An 18,781-nucleotide genomic window follows, 5' to 3' on the forward strand; every position below is an offset into this window, starting at 1 on the left:
GAGACAAAAAGGACAAATAACTAATAAATAAAAGCCTTTTTGACAAAAAAGAAATGAAATTTTAATTAATAATGAACACATAAAGAAAAGCAATCTGATACATATGTAAATAGTTTAAGTTAAAATTCAAAATGCAATTTATGTTTTTTTTAAAGAAATAAAATTTTTATGAATACTGAATCCATAAAAAAGTAATGAGATACACATTTAAATAAGTAAAAGTTATAATAAATAATGCAATATATATATATTTTTTATAGTTTTTTTATCACAAGTACCTGAGAATGAAAAGACAAACAATTATTAGCTTTTTAAAGAAATGAAATTTTAATGAATACATAAAGAAAAGCAGTGTGATATATATGTAAATAGGTAAAGTTAGAATAAATAATGTAAATATAATTTATTTTAAGAAATGAAATTTTAATGAACAATGAAAACATTAAAAAAAGTAATCAGATATACAAGTAAAATTAAGTTAGAATAAATAACGTGATATATATATTTGATTGGACGTTTTGAGATCTTTTTATAGTCTTTTATCATAAGTACTATATAAAAGTGCACATATATTGAATAATAAACGAATTTTTATGTACATCTATATGTTTTTTATTTATTATGATGCATCCTCTGTGATTGATTTACACATCCGGTTTGATGGATCCGCCCTGACTAATGTTTACATCATGTTTGATGGTTCCGCCCTGACTAATGTTTACATCAGGCATGATGCTTCCGCCCTGACAATTGTTTACATCCGGCATGATGCCCCCGCTCTGACGAATGTTTACATCCGGCATGATGCCTCCGCTCTGACAAATGTTTACATCCGGCATGATGCCTCCGCCCTGAGAAATGTTTACATCATGTCTGAAGTCACACGTATACAGCTAAACCCATCAGGTTTGTCATACTGCTAGAGCAAACCTGATGGGATATTCGTACTGCGCCCTGATGTGACTTTCTTACAGCACTTCCTGACAGATGATCAATCATCTGATTGTCAGCTGTCTAGTAGGGAAGATTTACAATGCACTAAAATTAGTTTTAACCAGTTGATATTAAGAAAACTAATAAAAATGAATATATCTAAGCGTATATTGGAAAGTAGTAAGACTAAACCAGGCAGTTTCAAGAGGATTTGTAAGTTATTTATTCACTTATCAATAAAATTCCATTTAAATTGTAATCTGTTATGTAGTCGCATTTTCCACAAAGCCTAATTTAAAGGAACCACCCACACCACAACTTAAACTGAAGCAGCAAAATGTACCAAGCTGTGTAGAAGGGCGGAAATCCGTAATACCATCAAACTATCGTTTTATCTACCCAGAGTTTTTGCCTGACCCAAAAGTCGAATGGCGTAATACAGTGCGGGAGAAACTTGAGCGTATGGATATGTTAGATCGGCGCACAAAAATCGATATTCCAGAATTTTACGTTGGTTCAATACTAGCAGTGACGAGCTCAGATCCACATGCAGCTGGAAAAGTTAGTCGCTTTGTTGGTTAGTAAACACCATTTAAATTTTTCAAGTATTTATATATGAGGTTTTAAAATTTCCTTCCACGCTTACATTAGGTATTTGTATACACCGCGACCGCTGTGGTCTCCGTGCTCGTTTTATATTACGTAATGTTATTGATCATCAAGGTGTCGAGGTGCGGTACGAAATGTACGATCCGACTATACACAAAATTGAGGTATTACGTTTAGAAAAACGTTTAGATGATCACTTATTGTATTTACGTGATGCATTACCAGAATATAGCACTATTGATTTGAATATGGAACCAGAGTATTTGGAAGAGGGTGCCGAAATACCCATAAATGATATAAAGGTCATTTTGCGTCCCCGCCCATGGCTGGAACGATGGGAACGACAGGATTTACAAGGTGTTGCCAATGTTCAACAATATATCACTGATAAACAACGACGGCAGGCATTGGCACACGAGAAACCATGGGAGAAATACGATATCATGAAGCAATATCGTGGGACAATTCCGGAAGAAGAACAAAAGGAGATATTTGCAGAAGTTTACTCACAATTGCATCAATTGGAGATACAACGTAAGCGTAACAAGAGAAAACGTTCATTCGTTAAACCCAACAAATTGGCGTAGTATTCATTTTATATCACATATGTAACTATTAATTTGGATTATGTTTGAAATATTTTCATGGGAGGGGATTAATAAAAATGTCCCTTAGTCAACACGTAAACCAAAAACGTTTTTGTATTTATTTTTTACATTTTATCTCTTTCTATGGTCTTATTTAAAGTTTTTGCTCTGCATTCTAATTTACAAACTGTACAAGAACGGACCCAAAAGGTTCATTAAAGTAATATTCCGATGATAAAGGTTTCATTGGAAATCCTTTATGTAAATAAAAAACAAAATAAATAAATATGTGTAAGGCGCAATAACCTCGAAAGAGATTTTAGGCCAAGCTTCTCTTCCAATTTGCGTCGTGCATCTTTTTTAATTTGACTTGCAAACTGGCGGGATGGGACCTACTTGTTATATTTTTGTCTTCTAATTGAAAAAACGTGTTTCTAAAATTTTGATGTTGTTATGCCCGAGGAGTGACCCTAGGATATTCGGTGTGGTAGGCCGAGCACGCTGCCATCACACCACGACGACCGCTAAATCTTATAACGGTAATAGTCTAGTTGAGGGGTCGACTGCTAATACGCTACCAAAAATATCGAGAGAGGTGTCAAACGACGCGTCTTGACATCAGTATTAATAATCCGAAGGCGGAGAATAAAAATTTTAACTCGTTCAAAAGATATTAACGAAAAACCGGAAAAAGACCCGTGGGTACCTCCGAAACCGGGGATCGGATCCATAGTATTTTTGCGCAGAACATCTTTCTGCGTTGGCGGCCTTCGGCCGCGATTATAAAAAATAACCCTGGGCTACGCCATGCCAAGTCCGGGTGTGTGGTATAACCGTGGCTACCGCCACGGTGATGCACAATTTTTTTTGGGGGTACAAACACAACAACAACCACATGGAAATCGCCAACTTCAAATGCAAATATCTCCGGACAGAGATAAAATTTTTCTTTTCCGCCATCGGATTATTGTTCTCGAGATCAATACGCGTCGTTTGACACCTTCCTCGATATTTTTGGTAGCGTATTAGCAGTCGACCCCTCAACTAGACTATTACCCTTATAACTTTAGCTGGAGTCATTGGTGCCGTATGTCGTATCGCTGTATCCGTATCCCTAACGTAATCAGCTGTTTATCGTTACGACGGTAAACCAAAACCCAATTGGTTGGTTACGATACGGTTACGACTTAGCGGCACCAATAATCGATTGCATTGATTCTCATAAGGTTGGTCGAATCAGCTGTTAAAAGGTTACCGATACGGTTACCGATAAAGCACCAATGTCTCCAGCTTTTAAACGAGCAATTCTTGTATATTTCTATGTTTGTATAGCCCATTGTAAACTTTACCAAGTAGCGCAACTAACAGCTGATCGCTCAAAATTTGTACACACCCACAAACATCACTAATGACCATATTACGGAAATCTTAGGGAATTGAAGTTAAATTTTTAAACAGACATAAAATGTTATAATTTTGGAATATATAGCATCTAGGACACCTTAATTGCAGTAATTGAAAGAAAATGTTTGCTTATACTCAAGTATTTAATTATTTTTTCTAAATTTATCTTTAATATTGATGCAATGATTGATCCAATGCAACTCTGGTCTTCCTACTGTTCTTCATTCCACTCCATTCGAGTGCCTGTTTTCACGGCCTGCGAGTGCCTTCCACTCTATTCGCAACATAACCTCGAATTAAGCTGCCAAACTATATAGTAAACAATGGTATAGCCGAACGATCTCGGAAACGGCTCAACCGATTTAAATGAAATTTGGCACAGAGATAAAGTGTCACCTTCTAAGACTTTCTACCTAGGTGTTGCCACTCAGAATGTTTCACAAGGTTGCCACCTATTCGAAATTAAAAAAAATGACATGAGATACGCCGATATGGTATCAAACGAAAGGTATTTCACTCCGCATTCCAGTAGGGGTATTTTTGAGTAGGTTTTCCATTTAGGGTTGCCACCTATTCGAAATTAAAAAAATTGCATGAGATATGCCGATATGGGTATCAAACGAAAGGTATTTCACTCCGCATTACAATAGGGACATTTTTGAGTAGGGTTGCCATTTCCATCTATTCGAAATAAAAAAAAAAATTGCATGAGATATGCCCATATGGGTATCAAACAAAATTTATTTCACTCCGCATTACAATAGGGACATTTTTGGGTAGGGTTGCCATTTAGGGTTGCCACCTGTTCGAAATTAAAAAAACATTTCATGATATGCCGATATGGGTATCAAACAAAAGATATTTCACTCCGCATTACAATAGGGACATTTTTGAATAGGGTCGCCATTTGGGGTTGGGGTAGTTAGGCGAAATAGTACTCTACTTACTCATATTCTATTAAAGCTTTAAAGGAGAACATTGAAGTTAAAATTTTTCGTAAAACAAGCTTACACATGATTCGACTTAATTTTCTTAATTCCACACACCTAATAAAATTGAAATGCAATATCAAGGCACCGTGGCAAATTCTAGCAAAATATATTTAAATGCATATTTTTGGCAAATATGAAATGAATAATTGCAATTTCTCACAGATTACTATAAAAAGATTTCTCACCATAGCAAAAAGATATATCACTATAGTAATTTGCTACCGTTGCACACTAGAGGCAGATTTTCAATTTGAAAACATCTAAGCATTTAACTACTTACCAACAGATGGCGCTTAGGGAAGTAAGGTGAAATTTAATTAAACTAAGTGATAGTTGTCATTCGTGAAATGTACAAGTTTTAGGAATGTAATAAAATTGTGAGACTTTCCTAGTGTATAACTAAACAAAATTTTTGAAATTAATAATTCGGCGCATGAACTAATTGTTATAACAATCCCTTATACTATAGACTGGAGTTTTAAAATTTTTCATTCCAGTTCATTTTGCAGTTAGTGTTTGATATGCTTTCGAAATCTATATTTAAATAATAAATAAATGTAAGGCGCGATAACCTCCGAAGAGATCTAAGGCCGAGCTTCTCTTCCAATTTGCGTCGTGCTCCTCTTGATTTTCCCTACAAATTGGACGGACGGGACCTACATGTTTTATGCCGACTCCGAACGGCATCTGCAAGGCAGATGAGTTTTCACTGAGAGCTTTTCATGGCAGAAATACACCCGGAGCGCTTGCCAAACACTGCCGAGGGGCGACCCCGCTTAGAAAAATTTTCTTCTAATTGAAAAATCTTATTTATAAAATTTTGATGTTGCTTTGCCCGGTGTGATAGGCGGAGCACGCTACCATCACACCACGGTGGAAATCAAATATTGGTAAGTAAAAGTATATAATATATGTACATATAAAAAAAGTTGAGTTTGATTAATGATGACATGTAGAACAGTATGTTATGCGGCATACTGGAAGATTGCCGAGCAAAGCTCGGTCGCCCAGGTACTTGGTCATTAAATAGACAATGATAGTGTTATCATGATATGTAATTTTTCGTTTTCGACACTGAAGATGACACAACGCCGAAGGCAGTTTGTATCCAAACCAAATTTAACAACGGATAAAGGAAATTGGGCCAATACACATAAATTATCCACCCTGTTGGAAAATCAACAAAACAAAATAGCGCATAGTCATAGACAAAATAAATTAGGTTTTAAATTTAGATGCTGCGTTTTGGCATAATTTTCTATAAGCCATCTGTCAAAAAAGGTGCACCTAAATATAAACCCTATTTTATTTTTACTATGACTATGCACATTGGCGGCCACCGTGGTGTGATGGTAGCGTGATCCGCCTACCACACCATATGCTCTGGGTTCACACCCGGTCAAAGCAACATCAAAATTCAATTAGGAGAATCGGAAGTGGTTGGCAAGCGCTCGGAATGTATTATTCCATGAAAAGCTCTCAATGAAAACTCATCTGCCTTGCAGATGCCGTTCGGAGTCGGCATAAAACATGTAGGTCCCGTCCGGCCAATTTGTAGGGAAAATAAAGAGGAGCACGGCGCAAATTGGAAGAGAAGCTCGGCCTAAAATCTCTTTAGAGGTTATCGCGCCTTACATTTTTTTTATGCACCACTGAATTTCATTTTATTATTGCGTACAACTAGATTATGATTGTATTGGTGCTATGTATGTACATATGAAGTAACTATAACCTTATATAAATAAAAAAATATTTCTTTCTAACTTCATTATTGTATACGACTTATTATTTATATCAGAAATATTATGGTCATTTAGTACACACGATACTTATAAAAATTAATAAAAGAAATCGTTACATTCCAACCAATAATAACGGTTACAAGGTAAAAAAGGAATATTATAGGCAACGGTATAAGAATCAGGCGTGTATTCTTCAAATGTGGTATACCTTTTAAAATATAAAGAGAATATATTAATTAGATTTTAGTATAAACATAAAATATGCATGCATGTACAATACATATGCATATACATACAGCATATCACGATGCATGAAGCAAAAAGGTGGAAAATGTGCTGGCTGTTTATTGACACTTACCTTTAGAATAGTTAAAAGAAATCGGCACCCTGTAAAACCAACGAAATTAGAATTTTCTATATGTTATTTTACATTTTTGCACGGTGCCAAATACTAAAAGGATAGTAATTTTTTTACTACAGAATAAATACCTTTACAGCATATCTATTATTATTTATTTATGTACCGGACATAGTCGTCACAGATATGTAACAACTTAGATAAAATTAAGAAAATTGCAAAACATATCGTAACGATTTATAATTACATAGGACCTAATAACAATTTTTTTAAATACCCTATGGCTTCCATATGTATGTACATAAATATTAATAGGAATACCGGAACATATTAGCCGTGTTTTTTAACACGCTTTTATTAGCTTGGCCTGTATGTAACGGAATCTTTGAGCTTAATTTTCACCGGTTTCTAGAAGTCTGATTAATTTGAAACTTTGCATACGTATCAAGGACCTATGACAATGCATTAATGTGGTGGTGTTGTGACATAAGGTCAACGGCTATAATGTCAATTGGCTTTATTACCACTTTGAATGGCCATAAGTTTGATTGAAACTTTGCACACGATGACAATGCATTAATGTGATGGTGCGGTGACATAAGGTCAACGGCCATAAGGCCAATTGGCCTTATTACCACTTTGAATGGCCATAAGTTTGATTGAAACTTTGCACAAGTATCAAGGCTCGATGACAATGCATTAATGTGATGGTGTGGTGACATAAGGTCAACGGCCACAAGGTCAATTGGCGTTATTACCACTTTGAGTGGTCATAAGTTTGATTGAAACTTTGCACACGTATCAAGGCTCGATGATAATGCATTAATGTGATGGTGCGGTGACATAAGGTCAACGGCCATAAGGTCAATTGGCGTTATTACCACTTTGAGTGGCCATAGGTTTGATTGAAACTTTGCACACGTAACAAGGCTCGATGACAATGCAATAATGTGATGGTGGGGTGACATAAGGTTAACGGACATAAGGTAAATTGAACTTATGACCACCCCAAATGGCCATAGATTTGAAACCTTGCACGTAATGCGAAAAACGCATTATTTTATTAATGATAGAAGTGGATGCATGGCACATCTACGAAAGAGCATACTGGAGCCCTTTTTAACACGCCTTTATTAGCTTGGCCTGTACCTATCTATGTATCTATGTATCCATGTATGTATGTAACGGAATCTGGAGTGGAGCCTAGAGCCCCGGTAATGCAGAGCTCCGAACTCCGTTGCACCTTTTGAAGCATTTTAAGATAGGTACTTTTAGCTAGTGCATGCCACCAGACCAAGGCACCATAAAGAAGAATCGGGCGCACAATGGCTGTGTAAATCCAGTAGGCCACCTTAAGGGAGAATTCCCAGGAGGTGCCAATTGCCCTCTTGCAGGTGAACAGCTCTGCTGCTGCCTTCTTGGATCGCTCCACTATATGGTCACTCCATAATAACTTCCTATCGAGAATGACTCCCAAATACTTGACTTGATCGCTAAACGCTAAGAACGTACCCCCAATTCTTGGCGGTATAAGATTTGGTACTTTGTACCTCTTCGTGAAGAGGACAAGCTAGGTTTTATCCGGGTTGACTTCCAAACCTGTGGCGGGCTGTACTCCTGGAGCAGCTCCAGGATGTCAGCTGGGTCCGTTGGCGTCACTGGAACCCAGGCTCTAGCCCTTGGTCGTGAGGGGATATCACACGCCTCCACTACCTTGAGGCTCGCGCCCGAATATACTACCCCTATCAGCGTGACGGCGGCCCTATAGAGGTTTACCGACCTGGCGTACCCACAGGCAATCATCTTGGCATTGCCTTGGAACCACCCTGCATCGGTGTAAGATGGCGGTGGACCAGGGTTGTCTTTCTTAACCTTACCAGCCACCGTAGCGAGCGCGGCCTCGATCCACTTCCACTGCTGTTTCGGGATCCTGCCATCTTCGCTGCTCTCGTCTATAATGCCAATGATCTGCCGACCCTTGGCAATTTCGGCGAAAGACCGCGTCCAGCCTCCCTGCGTCTTGGCCCTTTTCGGTGCCGTGGGGTTGGAGTCATCCATGGACCGCTGGCGTTTCTAGGTTTCATCACTCTCGACTAAAACTTTTAAAATTACTTGAACTAAAAAATTAAAAATAAATAATAGTTTAAAAAAACTAAAAAAAAAACACGCTTTTATAGCTAACCGAACTAAAAAATAGAAAATAATTTTCAATTAAAAAGAGTTTATATAACAGTAGTAGAAAGTCAAACAATCATTTATAGTTAATCACCTCAAAATAAAATTATAATAAAATTTAAGTTATGAACAAAATAATTTAATTCACAGTAAAAAGCGTGGGGTGCTTGATATTGAATGTTACAATCATTCTATTGGCAACTATCTGAGAGGGAAGATATGAAATGTAGTCAAATGCACCTCACGCTTTTTACTCAGAATTAAATTGGTTTGTAAATAACTTAAATTTTATTATAATTTTATTTTGAGGTGAGTAACTATAAATGATTGTTTGACCTTCTACTACTGTTATATAAACTCTTTTTAATTGAAAATTATTTTCTATTTTTTTGTTCGGTTAGCTATAAAAGCGTGTTTTTTAGTTTTTTTAAACTATTATTTATTTATACACGCGTATACGTTTACGTTTGCGCGTGAAAAAAAACGCCTATCCTCGCTTATATAATGCTTAGGAGACCCATCTAGCGGCAGTGGTTAAATAACTAGCTACAGCCACAGGGTGTACCGAAAAGCGGAGACACAACCCTCTGATGGCCATAGGGTATAACATATAGCTAAATCAGTTGCGATGAATTGTGGACACACATAGAATTAGTGTAGAGGGTGAAACAAAAACACATATTTCAGTTACATCTGAGTATAATGTGTATTGAAATTTAGTAGTACACATTTTATGCGTATCAATTTCAGAGGTGTATTTAAAGTTTGACGCTTAGCAATCCATATAAAGTTTAAGCGTATAGACGTTTACGTGTAAAAAAAAACACGGCAATTAATTGAAAGGAAAGTAATCAACAATATCAGCTTTAAAATGTTCTTTACATGAGTTAAAATCGGCATAATTGCAAAGAGAGTTACATTAGGAAATCATTATGTGAATAGGTTCATTATTTGCAAAATTCGCTCTACGCGTTTGAAATTAAAAAATGTATTTGTCCCTTAGACACATTTATAGGGAGTTCTCGTGTTGGAACAACAAGACCACAGGACACTCAAGTATACTAAACAAATACAGTTTTCTTCTTCCTATCACGCATCGCTGTGCGTACACAACAGTTGCGCAAACCAACTTTAAGATAAACATTCCAGCGGGGATGACTGAACGGAGTCGGATAGGTGCCTTGCTATTGACAACAGCATTTCCATATACACGGACGGCTCCAAGCTAAACGGTAGAGTTGCAGGTGGAGTATACTCAAGGGACCTTGACCTCCAGCTCTCCTTCAGACTACCCGACAACTGCAGTGTATTCCAGACAGAAGTTGCAGCCATAATGGTAGCCCCAGCTAGGATATGGTCACACACCGTCGGCAAAGAAATTTTTATTTTCAGCGACAGCCAAGCTGCCATAAAATCTCTTGGCTCCTACTCATTCAATTCTGAACTAGCACTAAACTGTCGCCGATCTCTTCAAGATATGGCTCAACAGAACCGTGTACACCTCACATGGGTCCCTGAACATAGGGATCGAGGGAAACTGCATTGCATGTGAACTCGCTAGGCAGGTTCTTCCTGGCAAGAACGCTTAGATATGCCCCTGTCCACATGCAAGCTAATGCTAAAAGAGCACATACATCATCAAGCCGACGAAAGATGGCTACAAACATCGGGGCGTCGAATATCGAAAGAAACCTGGCCTAAATGGGATCCTAAAAGAGCCCGTTACTTGTACAACCTAATAAGGGATACAATTTCCACACTTGTGGGTGCACTAACTGGTCATTGCCTCATAGGTAGACATGCAGAAAGGTTAGGAGCACCTTATCGTCGATGCTGTAGGATTTGTGAAGAGGATGAGGAGAAAACGGGTCCTAAAAATGGTTCGAAGAGGAAAGGTAACGGTGTATTTTCGTGGTATCACAACGGGCTTAAAGGCCACATTACTGATACTTAGCATAGACTTAACTTGGCTTGAGAACAGTTCTTACAGTTCTGTTAAATGAACATTACATGTTCCTGATTACTCAAAACTTAGCAACACTTAACTTGACTTAGAAGTCTTTTGAATTTTGATTTTCTATGTAAGTTCTAAGTGACGTTTACATTTTGAGATGCCATTTGTTAGTTTCCATTTCAATTTGACATTTTGTCATACAAATTGACATTTATTGATTATGATGCCAGATTGTATGCGCTAAGTGGAGTATAATCAAGGCTAAGTTGCCAAGTTTACGCCAAGTCAAGTCAAGTCTATGATAAGTGTCAGTAATGGGGCCTTAATACTACTGGCCTAAGTGTGCCGTCGGGCAGCCACCTCAACCTAATCTAACCTAGAAACCTTTCAGGTGCATAGAAAGGGAGAAGAAAAAGTAGTTCCGGAGAATCGATTTTGTTGCCGTAAATGTCTTTGATAAAATGCTTAGACTATTAAGGCACTAAATATTTAAAATTCTACACCTTAGTTCATAAGATGGCATCGATTCAAAAGTGAACATTCGTCGAAGGGCGAATTTAGTGAATCTCCTTTGAACTTTTTCTAACCGGCTGGAGTGTGTGACGAAGTCTAAGTCCCAAATGATGCAGGCATATTCCAAAATGGATCTTACAAGTCTAATGTAGACTTTTCAGCGTTAGCGGATCAATAATGTCTGGAATTTCGTTTAATAAAGGTTTAGGTATACAAGCATGAAATCGATGATAAAACAAACATGTTATAAAAAAAACCAATTTCGATGTTTATACAAGGTGCTGTTAACTTTTCTTTAATCTCCACAAGTATTCGGGTTCGGGCGCAAATCTTCGACTTTTTTTTTTTTGTGATATGCTTCATACGAAAGCACAATAATTATATTGAGAAAATAAATATATTAAGAAAATGTCATGTTTTAGTACAAATCCAAATTTTTAACTTTAAACAGGATAGCTATTCTTGTTCTCTTTATACCTTTCACTAACAATCATCTGGATGTTGAACAGGGAATATCATTAAATGGAAATCCGGGAAAAGTTGCATCAACATTTATTGTGCTTTGATATGGAACTCATATATATATATATATATATTGTATATACTTACAGTTATACCCCAAAAATGTTATATACACGTAATAACCCATTGCTAGCAGCCAGAATGTATTTCCGAGTAATCTTGCAAGAAACCAAGGTTGACTTATAATCCATTCATAGAAAAATAACTGCACAAAATGCAGTAACATTAATGGTGGAAAGAATGCGTTAAGATGTACATCAAAAGCGTAGCCCCATTCGATATCCGGTTCCATACTATTGCTGCGCAAATAACGATTCGTCACCAACCAAAGAAATGAGGCAACAACAACCCCAGCAAATATGCAATCCACAAAGACAACATAAAATATGAATGAAATACTTTGTAAGAAATTTAAGCCCATTGTCCATGCAAGCACCAATGAGGTCACTGTAGAAATTAGAATTGTTATGATAAGAATGAAAAAATCACGTACGAAAAGCACACCTAGATCTAAAGGAATTTACATAAAAAATTAATAAATACTTGGCGCTATATATATTCCGAGAAGATAAAACCCTATTAGCGTCGTGCTCTTTTTATTTTCTCCTACAAATTGGCGGGAGGTCCTACAGGTTTTATGGCCACTCCGAACGTAAATGCAAGGCAGAGAACATTTTCGCTGAAGAGCTTCTCATGTCAGAAATACGCCCAGAGTGTTTGCCAAACTGCTGCCTAGGGCGTTCCCGTTAAGGGGATAGGACAAAGTATAGTTAAAACAACAGGCAACAGCCTTTATTCAAGAGTGATCGATCTTCGCTTCCCAAGGCAGTCGGTTCTATGTACCGGAGCGACTCGGGATTTTTCCCGACCAAGGACTGTCATTTCAGTGTAACCCCATTTAATTTGTTTCGTACCTCCCACAAATTGTCATCCTCCCAGCAGCTCCTTGCAGCAGGACTGCTACATATTCTCTTACTCCGGGAAGGTATCGAACCCAATCCGGGTCCGTCTCCTGACCCCGGTCCTGAGAAATGGTTTTGCTGCATTTGCCAGAAAAGAATATTTTTAGGACGGTCATACTCTGTTCAGTGTCTCGTGCAAGGGATGGTTGCATCGGACAGGTTGTTCTGGGCTTGATCCCAAAACCCGACGTCCACGTAACTTTTATAAATCTTTTGTGGCTCCTTGCTGCTCACGCCCAAGGGCGTCCCGTAGTCTACGCCTAAGCGCCCCCCCCCCCCCCCACTACCTTCCAGCAGCCTCGCTGCTCAGCAAGCCACAACAAGTACCCGCTGCTGGTCGCGCCCCACGGCGCCAACAACTCAAACAGCTGTAACCACTCATAACTACTACCTTGGTAGTAGAGCTAGTAGCAATGCTGAGCATCAGCCCCTGCCCCCATCTTCTTCTCCCCCCTCTTTTCTGGCAGCAATCATGCAGGTCAGGGAAACAGACTCTTAATCCCTACCTCCGTTTGCACCGTCTGCCAGCACAGAATATATAGGTTTGCGACATCCGCTCAATGCAGCTCCTGCCTTGGGTGGTGCCACTTTCCTAGATGTTCTGGTCTCCGCGACGGCAACCCCTCGACGGGTTTCATCGCGCCATGTTGCCAGGTCGCAAACCCAAATCATCCGGGTACCCCAATGCTTGCCCAAGGGCGCCCAGTCCCAAGGCCACACCAGCAATTGCGTCCTGGCCTTCCACAACCTAGGCGTAGTCACCCGTCACTTACCCCTAGAGTGGCGGCGTCACCCCTCATGCACTTCAGAATTCTGCAGTTTAACTGTAATGGACTAACTGGGAAGATTACGGAAATAGTCGATTTCATGAAGCGGCACAACATCCTCATTGCTGCGATTCAAGAGACTAAACTCACAGCAAGACCTGCATTGCAGACCTGCTCTGGGTATAATGTCCACAGGAAAGACCGCAGGGACAATGTCTTAGAACGTCAAGGCCTATCTGTTCGGTCAGGCGATGCAAATCTAGAAATCATCAACATCTACATCCCTCCTGTCACCTGTTGCCCCAGTGGATACCGCCCTAATATCGAGGCCTTACTCACTGGCAACAATCGCATTATCTTAGGCGATTTCAATGCCCATCACGACCTATGGCATTCAAACTTGCGGGCGGACAGTAGGGGTGAGATGTTGGCGGATCAAATATAAGAAACGACGTTCTGCACAATAAACGGAGACGCCCCCACACGTATGGTAGGAAGCTGTCATAGCTCGCCAGATATCTCAATCGTGAGCGCAGAACTCGTAAACTGCGTCAACTGGCAGCCGATGGTAACATTGGCATCCGACCACCTGCCCATACTTATTTCGTTCGAGCGTACCGCCGACTTCATCGTCACCGAAAAACGCACTTTCATAAACTTCAAAAAAGGAAAGTGGGAAGAATATGAATCTGCAACAGACAGCAGCTTTGCTGCCCTCCCTATCCCGACTGATGCCCGCCAAGGGGAGCGTGCCTTCCGTAAGGTCATTGAATCCGCCTCGGCACATTTCATTCCCGCCGGGAGAATTCCCGAAATCCGGCCCCACTTCCCGGCGGAGGCCGCGAGCTTAGCGAGGGAACGCGGGCTTAGCGAGGGAACGCGGCCTTATAAGACAGCTTGATCCAGGCGACCCCCAAATAAGGGATATAAACCAACGCATCAGATTGCTTGTGGACGAACACAAGCGGGCGAAATGGGAAGAGCACCTAAGAGGTTGTAACCTCTCTACCGGTGTAGGTAAACTTTGGTCCACCGTAAAGTCTCTATCGAATCCGACTAAGCACAAAGACAAAGTTTCCATCGCCTTTGGCGATAAGGTGCTGTCGGATGCGAAAAAATGCGCGAGCGCTTTCTGCCGACAATATATAATGCATCCTACGGTTGACAAAGATAGACGGAGAGCCAATAGACACGCACATAAACACAAATTCAGCGCGTCACCAGTCACCATCACCGCTAGAGAGGTTGAGGACGCCATTGGTCGCGCTAAACCATCCAAAGCAGTGGGCCCAGACGGCATAGCCATGCCGATGCTTAAAAACCTAGGGAAAGAGGGTTTCAAATATTTAGCGCATGTCTTCAACCTGTCTCTTTCCACCTTTGTCATACCCGAGAAATGGAAAATGGCCAAGGTGGTCCCGCTACTAAAGCCTGGGAAACCAGCTAACATAGGTGAGTCATATCGTCCGATATCTCTCCTATCGCCAGTGGCAAAGACGCTTGAAGCCATTTTGCTACCTTATTTCCAAGCACATTTGCAGCTAGCCCCTCATCAGCATGGCTTTAGAAAACTCCATAGCACTACCTCCGCGCTAAATGTCATTAGCACCCAGATAAATTGCGGTTTGAATCAATACCCCCACCATAGAACAGTACTCGTAGCGCTAGACCTATCAAAAGCCTTTGATACGGTCAACCATGGCTCGTTACTGCAAGACCTGGAAGGGTCTACCCTTCCCCCATGTCTTAAAAGGTGGACCGCAAATTATCTGGGTGGTCGGCAGGCATCGGTGCAATTCAGAAACGAAACATCAAAACCAAGGAGAATTAAACAGGGGGTGCCACAGGGTGGTGTCCTATCCCCACTTTTGTTTAATTTCTACATATCTAAGCTACCTTCACCACCGGAAGGAGTCACAATCGTTTCCTACGCCGATGACTGCACAATAATGGCCACAGGCCCAGGCCCAGAGATCGATGAGCTATGCAATAAAATAAACGGCTATCACCCTGATCTCTCCAGTTTTTTCGCCTCGCGAAACCTGGCATTGTCACCGACTAAATCTTCCGCGACCTTATTTACAACATGGACGCCCCAAATGTCGACCATAGAGAACATCCACGTCGATGACACTACGCTACCGGCTGTCCTGCACCCCAAAATCTTGGGTGTGACGTTTGATCAGGATCTACATTTTGGTGTGCACGCAACCGCAATTGTTCCGAGAATTCAGAGCCGTAATAAAATCCTCAAATCCCTTGCTGGCAGTACCTGGGGAAAAGATAAAGAAACGCTCATGACCACATACAAATCAATTAGCCAGCCGATTACGTGCTACGCGTCACCCATATGGTCGCCAAGCCTAAAAACTACCCACTGGAAGAAACTACAGGCCTGCCAAAATACTGCTCTCAGAATCGCCACGGGCTGTCTTCTTATGTCCCCAGAACACCATCTGCATAATGAGGCGAGAATACTCCCCATCAGGGAGAGAAATGAGATGCTGACCAAACAGTTTCTGTTGAATACCCAGAAACCTGGGCATCCCAACAGACATCTGATTGACGAACCAGCACCGCCTAGGGACCTAAGGAGTCATCTCCGTAAGCATTTTGAGGAAATACGGCACATGAGAACCCAGCCGTATGAAGCGAAAAAACACAAGCAGGTCCTTGGTGAACTCCATAGACAGGCGTCGGACCTTTATGCCGGGAATTGCCCGGTGAATCCAGTACTTGAAGAAAAATATCCAGAACTCGCGGAAGAGGAACGCATACTCCCCAGGGAAACGCGTGTCACTCTTGCTCAACTTCGTTCTGGATACTGTAACAGGTTAAACTCTTACCTATCCAGAATCCACCCCGACATACAAAATGTATGCCCCGCTTGCAATGTGTCCCCACATGACACCAACCATCTCTTTAATTGTAATGTGGAACCAACGCCTCTAACACCCCTTTCCTTATGGTCCACCCCTGTTGAAACGGCAAGTTTTCTTGGACTCCCGTTAGAGGATATTGATGACAATTTGTGATCGGTCGCGGCTATTAGGTGGGGCGAGCATTGCTACAACAACAACAACAGTGATCGATCTTTTAACTCGATTGAACAATGGCCGACTACTAACTTGTTGGTGACAATTTTAAATTTCTTTAGCGTATTTTTAATAAACAGGTAGATTGATACCTCTTCAAACGATCTTTTCAGTTGATTGTCTTTAGATCTAAGTGTGCGATATCCGCATGCTCAATTTTCGGCAGAAATGTACAAAATAGTTTACCACATAAACAAATAACCAATAAAACTAGGAACGCAGGATCATCTCTTGCGAATTGTGATTTGGTTTCTATAAAAATAAATAACAATATGATAACCCATGGATGTAAGATATTAAATCAAAATAGAATTAAGAGTGTGGATGTTATCTACATACGTTTCCTATAATTGAAGTTTCGGTATACTTTTTGTGGTGATATAAATAAATAAATCATTTGCCATACAGCAAATTCGAAATCCATTTGATTAAATTTTAATAGTCGCCGAAGATATTTGTAACTTTTGCTTGTTGCTGAAAGGCAGTTTCTTGTGTGATTTGCTGGCGGCGGTAGCGGCGACTGTCCTCGGGATGAAGTGTAGGATGGCGCATAACTGGAGCCAGCCAGTGATGGTGGTGGTGAAGTTGAATACTTCATAATAAGAAATATATAAAATAACCTGCTTACGCGTTTTGCATATAGATATTTGTGTTGTGGAAGCAAATTTTATTTCCCTTATGCTAAAATTGGCAACACATCATTCACGTCAAATATTTACATCTCTTTCACCGTTTGTCAACAGCTGTCGAAAGATACAAGTTGCGTTCCAATGAAGCCTGATCTAGATACCGAAAAAATCTAACATGCACATCATCGTTCAACTATACGGTTGGCTCATCTGTACAGCAACAAATTATGTCTGTTCAAATTGTCCAAATCTATGTATTGCTATTAGGTGAATGGGATGAAATGAAAAAAATAAAACATAGCAGTTTTTGTGTGTGGTAAGAAAATGTTGGCAATGTGTTGGTTTCATTTTGAGTTTGCCATCTCCTTTTGACAGTCTGATCGACCATGCAATGATAAAAATAAAATCAGCTGATGTGATGAGCCAACCATTTAACTGAGCCATGATGCAAATGCAACAACGTTAGCCATCATCCGGTGGCAAAATCCTGAGCCAGATAAATAATTTTGCATGTAAATGCAACAACAACGATTTGAGCCAGATAAATCTAGATAGAAGTCTGGTTCAATTTGTGAGCCAGATAATTTGTGAATTACTTCTTTTTATAATTGATGATTTAGCGACCTTTATATTCTAATATATGTTTTTTGCTGGCTCAAGGTCCAAATTAAAACACAAACGTTTCGTCTTTTTTGTCAATATATTTCGGTTACACTTCGGTAACCATCCTCAGGACACTATTAACAATATAAAAACATCACAATATAAAACAATGTACAATATAAAAAATTTTTGTAAACAAAAAATCACATACATGATAAATATCCGATCCGTCTAATGTGTCTACTGTTGTCGCTTGCTCTCTAACAAATGCCTGTACAAATGTGCGCTGTGGTCTATGTCCGTTTTATTGATGTGGTTTCACTTTTCCCAGCATACCAATACAGCTGGCATTAGATGTAATTCGAAATAAATGGTCAACGATAAAGGAACACACCAAAATACCAAAACAAATATTTATGGAAATTGTAACATTTTGTATTCAGGAAAATAGGTATTTTAAATTTAACGATGTGGTATACACGCAGCTAAAAGGACTACCAATGGGATCACCAACATCCCCAGTGATTGCAGATATCATAATGGAGGAACTCTTAGAAAAAACGATAACAGGATTACGACGTCCCCCAAGACTACTGACAAAATATGTTGACGACTTATTTGCCATAGTTAACGAAAATGAAGTACAAGACACACTGAGCGCACTAAATTCGTTTGACAAGCATATAAAGTTCACGATAGAGCTAGAAGAAAACGGAAAATTAGCTTATCTGGATTCAATAATCATTAGAAGACAAAATCAATTAAAATTAAAGTGGTATCAAAAGCCAACCGCATCTGGACGAATCATCAGCTTCAATTCAAAGCACCCCAAAACGATGATAATGAATACAGCAAGGGCCTGTATACATCGAATGCTACAAACATCTGACGAAATATACCACAAAGAGATAAAAACAGAAATAAGATCATTACTAA

The 18,781-nt window shown here is 39.7% G+C and overlaps 2 protein-coding genes across 3 annotated transcripts; one reads left to right on the plus strand and one right to left on the minus strand.

The window, feature by feature from the left end:
- The first annotated feature begins 1,013 nt into the window (after positions 1–1,013).
- mRpL19 (mitochondrial ribosomal protein L19) lies at positions 1,014–2,236 on the plus strand. Its single transcript, XM_067758514.1, has 3 exons — positions 1,014–1,146; positions 1,205–1,510; positions 1,585–2,236. The coding sequence occupies exons 1-3, from the start codon at positions 1,083–1,085 to the stop codon at positions 2,127–2,129; spliced, it is 915 nt and encodes a 304-aa protein (XP_067614615.1). The 5' UTR covers positions 1,014–1,082; the 3' UTR covers positions 2,130–2,236.
- A 4,041-nt stretch (positions 2,237–6,277) lies between these two features.
- Unc50 (Unc50 RNA binding protein) lies at positions 6,278–17,358 on the minus strand. 2 transcript variants are annotated; one of them, XM_067758530.1, is made up of 4 exons: positions 16,953–17,357; positions 16,800–16,865; positions 11,877–12,236; positions 6,278–6,475 (listed from the first exon to the last, which is right to left on the minus strand). In XM_067758530.1, exons 1-4 carry the CDS (start codon positions 17,209–17,211, stop codon positions 6,339–6,341), a joined length of 822 nt encoding a protein of 273 aa, XP_067614631.1. In that variant the 5' UTR covers positions 17,212–17,357; the 3' UTR covers positions 6,278–6,338. The 2 variants fall into 2 exon arrangements, with proteins under 2 accessions (XP_067614631.1, XP_067614623.1); XM_067758522.1 differs by lacking the exon at positions 6,278–6,475 and adding an exon at positions 6,483–6,654 and having other exon boundaries at positions 16,953–17,358.
- Positions 17,359–18,781: the final 1,423 nt, after the last annotated feature.

This window comes from Eurosta solidaginis, chromosome 1, assembly GCF_040869045.1.
Source record: "Eurosta solidaginis isolate ZX-2024a chromosome 1, ASM4086904v1, whole genome shotgun sequence".
In the NCBI taxonomy this organism is placed as follows: Eukaryota; Metazoa; Arthropoda; class Insecta; order Diptera; family Tephritidae; genus Eurosta; species Eurosta solidaginis.